The sequence below is a fragment of the Halichoeres trimaculatus genome, unplaced genomic scaffold (genome assembly GCF_033239565.1).
Source record: "Halichoeres trimaculatus isolate MK-OKI-2021-1 unplaced genomic scaffold, fHalTri1.1 fHalTri1_scaffold_2, whole genome shotgun sequence".
Lineage (NCBI taxonomy): Eukaryota > Metazoa > Chordata > Actinopteri > Labriformes > Labridae > Halichoeres > Halichoeres trimaculatus.
Window position 1 is genome coordinate 9,194,435 of NW_027437180.1, and position 9,591 is coordinate 9,204,025.

Consider the following 9,591-nt stretch of genomic DNA (forward strand, 5'->3'; position numbering starts at 1 on the left):
TGATCAGGTTCAGGAGATTGTTCACCTGAACCTGAAGAACCAGAACAACCTCTGGCGTTCTTCTAGCATGAGTGACTGACTGGGTGTGACAAAGGGGCTGCAATTGTTAGACATTTTTTTGAAAGGTTATTTCTGGTGACTGTTTCTTTGAAAGTCATATACAGTGACGAATGACAATAATCTGACTTCAATTTCCTCCTTTTTCTTTTGAACAACCTATTTTCGACATCTGATCCAATCTGATAATCAAAATCAGATCAGAGGCCTATATCATGAAGCAGGATTAGTGTTTTAGCGAGATAACTTCAGGGTTAACTCTTGATTACCAATAGCATGAAGCTGTTCCTTTTTTATCAGAGTAGATCACCATGGTGACCTATGCCGAACGGCTATCCTGCTCTGGAGCAGGATAAGTTGGGGGTTGAATCTGATCCTACAAAAAGCCCCTCCCACTGGCCAATCGGCTTTTTAGAAACAATGGTCTGCCCTTTTCTCCCAAAACCCGGTGGACAGAGGCGCACAAGTTGTAAGAAGAGCTTTACAAGGAGAGAGGGTGTTTAAAGATCGATCAGATCCACTCGATCAAAGCGACGATTCGCTGTATGAGAGTTATGGCTCTGACGGCCCAGACTACTCTACCTCTGTGAAATATTAGAGCCGTACATTGCCCGTGCAACCCGCAGGAGCGGTGCACTGACTGTCCCACAGACATTGTACATCGCCCTGCGATTCTCTGCTACTGGCAGCTACGTGTACTCTGTCGGGGATGCGGAGCGGCTGAGCAACTTTACAGCATCCTGCGTTGTGCATCAAGTGGCCACTGCCCTCACGCAACTTAGGGAAGAATTCATAGCGTTCCCAGGATGAATGAGAATGGGGTGGAGCCAGTTACCTGTGATAGGTAGCTGATTCTGAACAAAAGATGAAGGAATGCTAGCGCAGATTTTGTCAATGAAATGTACACACAGCACATATCACCACTTTTTTGGGAATATTTTAGGGGAAGCTGAGCTTCCCTTGCAGTCTAAGAGCAATCGCCAATGTTTGACACAGACTTACCAGACGTGATGATGTTCTTGTAGCCTATTTGTTTTTTATCTGCTCCCATGTTCTTCTGACTCCAGAAGGATTACATCTGGGAGAATGACATGATAATTGGAATACACGCAGGTCATTTGCACAGTAGCATTTATTATTTTATTAGATTAAGAAGTGTGATCACTATCATACTGAGCCACTGATGAGTAACTTAGGCTTTTACACAGTCCGCTATGCGTTGCCATGCATTTTGCCTGTGGTTGGCCGCTGCTACCGTGTTCCCCCTTAACGAGTTATTGCTTCTCTCCTCATTGTATTGCTGCATTTTCAGCCGCTGCTCTTCAGCGGTGAATACGGAGCTTTCTTAGTCGCTCATGATTGTGATTGGTCAGCTGCCTCTGAGCCCTCCTCTTTTACGTGCGCGTTCACAGCTCTTGATGAGTCAATCCTGGGTTCAGTTACCGTGTTGGTAACTTGCGTCCTGCTATCAACTATCCTGATTGCCATTGTAACGGTTGCTCAATCCTGGATAAATGTGAGTTACCGTGGATAAGCTGACCGCGCTTCATGCAATAGGCCTCAAGTTCAGGAGATGGTTCACCTGAAGCTGAAGAACTGGAACAGCCTTTGGCGTTCCTTCAGAATAAGTAACTGACTGGGTGTAACAAAGGGGCTGCGATTGTTAGACATTACTTTGACAGGTTCATTTCTGGTGACTGTTTCTTTGGAAGTCATATACAGTGACGAATGACAGAAAAGGTATGTTTTATTTTTGTTATGGAAATTTGTTGGGGGATTTTTTTTTGTGGGAAAATATTATTTTCACTTTATTCTTACTTTACTCTACTGAAATGCTTCATTGGTATGTCTACTTGACTTCTTTGTCACTTTAGGGAGTTAAACAAGTCAAGTGGTAGTGCACATTGTCCACTTTAAAATCCTACCCCACTTTTGGAGTCAGGATTTTTTGGATCAAAGTGATCAAAATCCTCCTTAAAAGTTTTGAACAACACAAACTGAGGGTTTGATCCAGATTCAAACTTGGATTAGATTACGAGATCTTATCTGACTCCAAACTCATTTCTCATTTTTTTTGAACAACCTATATATATATATATATATATATATATATATATATATATATATATATATATATATATATATATATATATATATATAAATATATATATATATATATTAGGGAAGAAAGGAAAGAAAGGGAGAAGGAGGACTTGCCTGAAAAGAAGGGCATAAAAAAAGACTGAGTGAAGTGGCGGGAAAGAAACTGAGAGACCCACATGAAGAGTGAGAGGAGGAGGAGGGAAGAGGGAGAGGAGGAGGGACAAGGGGATGAGCTGGGCGTTAGAAAACTTAAGAGAGCAGAAAAGGCAGTTAAAGAAAAGAGAGAAAGAGTTTGTGTATGTTTGTGTGTGAGCCAAGTGAGGGTGGACAGAGATACATAAGGTGGTATGAGGTATGAGGGGACAGCTCCTGAAGACACTCATCTCTCTGTTCATCACTCTCCTGTGTTTGGGGAGCCTGCTGAGCACTCTCATCTGGTTCATGATCGACAGCAAGTAAGTGTGTGACAGCCTTACAAACACACACACACACACACACACTCACACACATAGAACAAGCAGATGTGGTCGGTCTGGACCACAGTGCTGTAAAGAAAGACTGATTTAGCAGTTAGTGATATTTTGTTTACACTGTTTTCTGCACTTGTTGATGCTATATCTTCACATGTTTCTGTTCCTTTTTTGCCAAAACAGACTCAGACCCATTCAGATGTCTTATTCGTTATGTGTGTATAACTATACAAGACTCAATGGTGTCATAAATCAGAGAGGCAGTGACACAGTTTTGCAAAAACCCCACGCAGTCATTCAAAGTGATGCAAGGGAAGTTTTATAGGAGCAACCACATCGTCAAAAAACAGAAAGTTTGTAACAGGACTCGTGATTTGGTGGTTTGGGGTTTCATCATCTCAGGTGCTCACAGCTTTGGTTCAGATTACCTTTATAGGCTGCCAGCTCTGTAAAGAGCAACAGGTCAAAGAGCCATCATAGGGCCACTTTAAATGTTCTTCATTTTGAGACAAAATACAAACGTAACATTCCACTTCTATTTATAGTTTCTGTATGACCCTTTAATTGAGCCAGAACAAATAAAAAACAAATAAATAACACATATATGGCAGATATTTTGGAAACATGATTATGATTCACCTAAACCTTGACCTGAACCAGACTCATTAAAACTCATATACAATAACAAATGACAGAAAACTTAATCATATTTTTTTTTGTTATTGAAATCTGTTCAAGGGGACTATCTCATGGGACAAGATTATTTTTATTTTAGTCTGCTTCAATCTACTGAAAGGCTTCATTGGTATGTCTACTTAACTTCTTTGTCACTTAAGGGGTTAAACAAGTCAAGTACTAGTGCACATTGTCCACTTTGAAATCCAACCCCCTTCTGGAATCAGGAAGATCCTGATTTTTTTGATCAAAGTGATCAAAATCCTCCTTAAAAGTTTTGAACAACACAAACTGAAGGTTTGATCCAGATTCAAACTGGGTTTGGATAACGTGATCTAATCTGACTTCAATTTCCTTTTTTCTTTTGAACAACCTATTTTCAACATCTGATCCAATCTGATAATCAAAATCAGATCAGGTTCAGGAGATGGTTCACCTGAACCTGAAGAACCAGAACAACCTTTGGTGTCCCGCCAGAATGAGTAACTGACTGGGTGTGACGTAGGGGCTGCAATTGTTAGACATTACTTTGACAGGTTCATCTCTGGTGACTGTTTCTTTGTAAGTCATATACAGTGACGAATGACAGGAAATTTATTTCAAAGGCTTCATTGGTATGTCTACTTTAGCTACTTTTTAATTGTAAAAATTAAACAAGTCAAGTGCAGAATATTACAGACACGACTGTATACACTCAGGGTCAGGTGTTCAAAGGTAATCTGATCAGATTTTGTTAATCAGATTGGATCAGATTCTGAAAATGGGTCGTTCAAAGGGAAAAGGAGAATTCCAACATTGGATTAGATCATGTAACTCAATCCTAGCTTTAACCTGGATTAAACCTTCAAAACCTTTCAGTAGGAACTCTGATCCAAAAAAAATCAGGTTTATCCTGATCCGAACAGGGGCTAGGATTCTGAGGTGGATTTCAGGGAGAAAATGTAGTAAAACTTTCAAATTGGAAGCACGTTACTGTCACTGAAGTTTCACCAGGGCCTGAAATTTTTTTATAAAGCAACAAAACATTCAGTACAACCCTTTTCACCCATGTACGAGCTTTAAAAGTTTTTGTATACAGGTGATACTTTGCTAACACATCATTTTTGCAGGAAATTTTTCCAGGAAACGAAGAATGACACACTCTACAAGCTGGATTTTGTTGTTTACATGATCAGACAAACGATCGAACAAACTAGCAGCTGTGTCACTCATCTCGTTTGAGTTTGCTTAGGTTTTTTTTAATCATTTGATTTGTTGCTATGCTCAGCCTCTCAGGATTGCCTCTTTTATACTCAGTCTTCTTATTTACTCACTTCACGTTGTTTGTATAAATTGTTCCAGGAAACAAAAAATGGTGCACATTCAAGGCTGGATTTTATTGTTTACATGATTATAAAACGTGATACAAAGCAAACTAATGGCTGAAGTTCTCTGTGTTCATCTTTGTGTTGACTATATTTACACATCTTTGCCTGACCTCTGCATCTGTTCATCTCATGTGCATCTGACCCGTTTCTTCTTCTGTTTGCGCCACAGGAATGAGAACCTTCGCAGACCAGTTCCTCAGAAGAAAAGACCCCCTAAAAACTTTGATCTCTGTAAGGGCTGCAGGTGAGTACAGACAGCATCAGCACCACTGCGTCTCCTGAAGTAACCTATATCTTTACAGACACATCAGTGTTATGGGGATTACAAACCCAGCTGTGAGTGTGTTTGTGTGTGTTTGTGTGTTTCAGGGAGGTCATCGAAAAAGTACTGCAGGAGTATTCTGAAACCTGGAAGAAGCAGGAGGACAATTACCTGAAATTCAGGTACAAAGACATCTCGTTTTTGTACCAACAGAACAGAAAAAAAACAGAAATCTCAATTATGTAACAAGTTTTTTACTTTTATCCAGTGTTTGGGAGATTTCTATGCCAGAACAGATCAACAAAATTAACAGCAGCTGAGTCTGTTTGCTCTGAGACATCATCAGAAGAAGGAAATCTGAACAAATTTATGCAGAAGTGAGATGAGGAGAGTAAAGACACTGTGCCACATAACAAGAGTTTATCACACTGTAAAGAAAGGTGGGGCTAGCATTTCAGTTTCTCAGAGTTCCTGGTTTAGCTTCTTGTAAATCAATCGACTGTGTAATGTAGATTAAATAAAAAAACCCTCCTCTCCAACTGGCTTGACTTTATAATAAGCTCTACCTCCCATAAGGGCGGTTTAGAGGAAAAGAGGGTGCCTGATCTTTATTGAACACAGGTGCAAGGTCGTGGTAGCAGGTGGGGATTGTGGAGAGGTCAGGTGGCGTAGAGGAAGAATGTGTAACACTGGTTGATGGAACGACAGACAGGAAGCAGTGAGAATGGCCAAAGTTTCTTGTCTGACTACTCCAATAAATGTGGGGCTTATGTTTTTAAGCCAAGGAAAACCAAAGACAACAGGTGACACCAGAGATGGAATGGAGTACACCTGGATGGTTTCTTGACGGTTGCCAGAGATAATGAGAGTAGTCTGGTGAGTAACAAGGGAGACAAAGTGTCTATCCAGGGCCATAACCCTCTTGGATGTGGGCAGAGGCTCGAGAGGAAGCTGAAGCTGTTGAACCAGTCCTTCATGGATAAAGCTTTCGCCAGCACCAGACTCAATGAGAACTGTCACAGATGAGTCCTTCAACCGCCACAGGATGGTTGAGGGTACTACCATGCAGAGGGAAGAACCAGAAGGAGATAAAACTTGGCGCACCAGAGTGCTCTCCTTCATTGGTGAGCTCTGGTGTTTAAAGCTGACAGCAGGACATAACAAAGTGTCCTGACAGGCCACAGTAGACACAGTCGGTCATCCATCCTTCAAATACTTTCTGTAACTCAGAAGAAAAAGACTCAGAGGAACTAAGTATAACCATAACCCGGTAGCCCATTTAGCAGCTTGGCACAGATCATCCCAGGACGCCTCAGTGTGGTGAGTCAAACCGCTACTGTAACATGTATAGTCTATACGTTTATACTCGGCTCTTGGTGGGTGTATCCCTCGGTGGCGGTTGTGTGACTAACTGACATCACAGAGGAGGAGCTGCTCTATCAGATTACTCCAATAAAAAGAAAGGATCCTCGTGTCGTCACGACGGTCAAAATCTCGCGGCCAACTGGCAATGACCTATTTTCAGAGGCATCAAATCTTGTTCTAGGATATCAGAAAAAATACAATATCTCATTTTTTGAAAATTCTGGGGGTGAAAGGTCTTGTTTTCAAATTTATTATAATATATATACGTATTAAATCAGGGATCAGCATGATATGTCCCCTTTAATGGACTCCATGATGCCATGCATCATCTTATCGGGCGTCCCTCAAGGATCCCCTGATTTATTAGGGCTTCCTTGACTGCTTCAGGAGTTGCTAAGTCATGCTGGCTAGTGAATTCTGTCAGGATTTGATAATCAGTTGTTTTGAGTTGGACCCAAAAGCAGACAGAGACAAAGAGCAGTTAAAGGGTTTTATTGCACAAGCTGTACGATTGATCCAAAGTCCAGACATCCAAAGCCCAGAGGGCAATGCGACAGAGGGAGCTAGGCAGTGTGGATGTGGCATGTGGCGGCAGGGTAGGAGCTTGAAGGAGGCACTGGAGGGTATACAAAGATGCTAAGGGTAAGTCATGGGAAAAAATCACAAAGAGTAACTCCCCAAAATCTCAAGAGATACTTAGAAAGCTTGGCCGAAGTACCGCAAGCTGTACGAGAATTCCCTAGCGCTGAGCTCTTCCTCAGCCACAGTATGCACTGCTCCATGAGCCTGATGGGGTGTGCGGTGTGTGCCACCGAGCCAGAGACAGCAACAATGAGAGGAGGAGGAGAGAAGCTCCACATGGGGCAGATCATGACATTGTCATCTCTCTGGTTTCTCCAGATCAAAGCTGCACAGTAGTTGCCACGGTCGGGAACGGGCTTTCATTACCCAGATTAACACTCCAGTGGGAACCAATATTGTTTATGATGGAGACACAAGAAGCCTCAAGGTGACACCAGAAACTTTCAGCACCTTTGTGAAGGTATTTCTGCTCCTTATCTATGTCTGCTACCTGTTTTTTGTTTTCTGTATGGCTCCTCGTTAACTCAAAAATATAAAATCAGGGATAACTATGACGAGACAGAGTACAGTTAGCATTTCTAGGGGAGCTCTTGAATTTGCAGCCTCTAATATGGAGCTCGAACTCTTTGTGAAAAGTTCATTCACAACAATAAAAAGCAATAAATGCAATATATGGCTTTATCAGCTCAACTCACAGAAAGACTAACAAACCAGATGAGAGGAGATGTTCAAGTGTTAGAAAACCTGGCAGACCTGCTGAATAATTCACACGCGAACATCACTGTGGACTTCGTGAGAGTGCAACAAAATGAACAACCAGGATCTGTTTTCACAGATCAATCCATTTGGTCAGTTTGATGGAAGATAAGTCCCTGAATATGAATCATGCAAATGCATAACTCAGAAGTCTGCAACATTTTTTATGTAATTTGTAAATTTAGAGACGCACGTTTCCTGCAACATGACTTTTCCTCTGAACATGAGCTGGATCTGAAAGACTTTTTGTTGTCAAGTATAAACTTTGATCAGGTGTTTAAATTAAACATGAAGGAAACTAAACTGTCAACCTCTTATCTGAGCAGCTGCTGATAAAAATCTCTCTAAATGAACGAAACTCAAATATTTAACCTGCATACAATTAAAGTGTAACCAGACCTCAACATACTTTAGTCAAACCACTGAAGCTACTTTCCTGTTGAAGCAATAAATGTAGCGAACCAGAGTTCACATGGCTGCATAAACTCAAAAGCATCATCAACATCAGACATCTGAATAGTAAAGAACAGGAGTGAACACTTGAACAGGAAGTGTCAGCCTTTTCTCCTCAAATGACGCAACTGAATGTTACCCCCAGAAGCTTCAAAAAACAGAAACAGGTTGTAGGTTACCAAAAGGAACTAAAAGGTGTAATATCGTTGTTCCTCAATCCTTGCATGCCTTTGTCTGATATTTTCATGCCATTTTAACCCCAGGTGAGCCCGTTGGTGAATAAAACATGGGACACCTGTGCAGTGGTTGGAAACGGAGGGATCCTGACTGACAGTGGCTGTGGAGCAGCCATAGACTCAGCTCAGTTTGTCTTCAGGTGAGGAAGATGTTGATGAAGCAGGGCCTGAAAGGCTGATGACAACTCAAATTAACTAACTAATGCGGGACCTTAAAGAGAGTGCAGGATTACAACCCACAGAGGTAGAGCAGCTCTGGGCCTCATCAATGTTAAACAGCATAACACCTCTCTACACATGCCCAACCTGCAAAAGGCTCTGTTTTCAAGTAAACAGTAGAAGGGGCAGAGGTTGAGTCTGCCTCAGACGGTCATTACAAGCCTAAAGTGAGCATGTAGAGATCTCTGTGCTGTCCTTCAGGTGTAACCTACCGCCCTTGAAAGACGGCTTTGAGAAGCATGTTGGCATTAAGACCAGCCTTGTGACAGCTAACCCAAGCATCCTGCGGAATAAGTGAGTAGAATTTTCCATTCTTCAGCTTAAAACGCCTTTGATCCCTGCTTCAAATCTGCTTTTTTCTTTACAGGTACGGGAATCTGATGAGGCGTCGCCATGCATTTGTGGAGGATCTGAAGACCTACAGCAATTCTCTGCTGCTATTCCCCGCTTTCTCTTTTGGTGCAGACACTTCTGCGTGTCTACGGGCTTCTTACGCCATTGAAGATTTCGGCAGCCCGATCCAGCCCGTCTTCTTCAACCCTGAATACCTCCGTAGTCTGGTCAACTTCTGGCGTTCACAAGGCCTGCGAGCAATACGGCCCAGCACTGGGTTATTCATGGTTGGCCTTGCGCTTGAACTCTGCAACAATGTGCATTTGTATGGGTTCTGGCCCTTCCACTCTCACCCCTATGGACTCTACTCCCTGACCAACCACTACTACGATGACATTAAGGCCAAAGGAGTCCACGCCATGCCGGCTGAGTTTCAATTCTTGATGCAGCTGCACAATGACGGGGTGCTCAAGCTTCATATTGGAGATTGTTAGGTCCTAGTCTGCAGGACAGTATGGAGTCCCTAAAGGGACATAGGCAGAGAAAATTTTTAAAACAATGTTTCTTGTGTGCACAAGAAACTAACTCATGAGCATGATTAACAAACTTGAGCATGCAAGAAATTTCATGCACTCAAGAAACTTTTGTGTGCGCATGAGATACCAGGCACCCAACGTAAACCAGCCAGGACTTCAGCCCTGTTTGTAAGGGAT

The 9,591-nt window shown here is 42.1% G+C and overlaps 1 protein-coding gene across 1 annotated transcript; it reads left to right on the top strand.

Moving 5' to 3' along the window:
* The first annotated feature begins 2,514 nt into the window (after positions 1-2,514).
* Positions 2,515-9,372, top strand: LOC141811195 (alpha-2,8-sialyltransferase 8F-like). The gene is given in 6 exon segments (XM_074699168.1): positions 2,515-2,621; positions 5,042-5,116; positions 7,200-7,341; positions 8,354-8,466; positions 8,747-8,839; positions 8,913-9,372. Coding segments are annotated over 6 exon segments (990 nt in total).
* Positions 9,373-9,591: the final 219 nt, after the last annotated feature.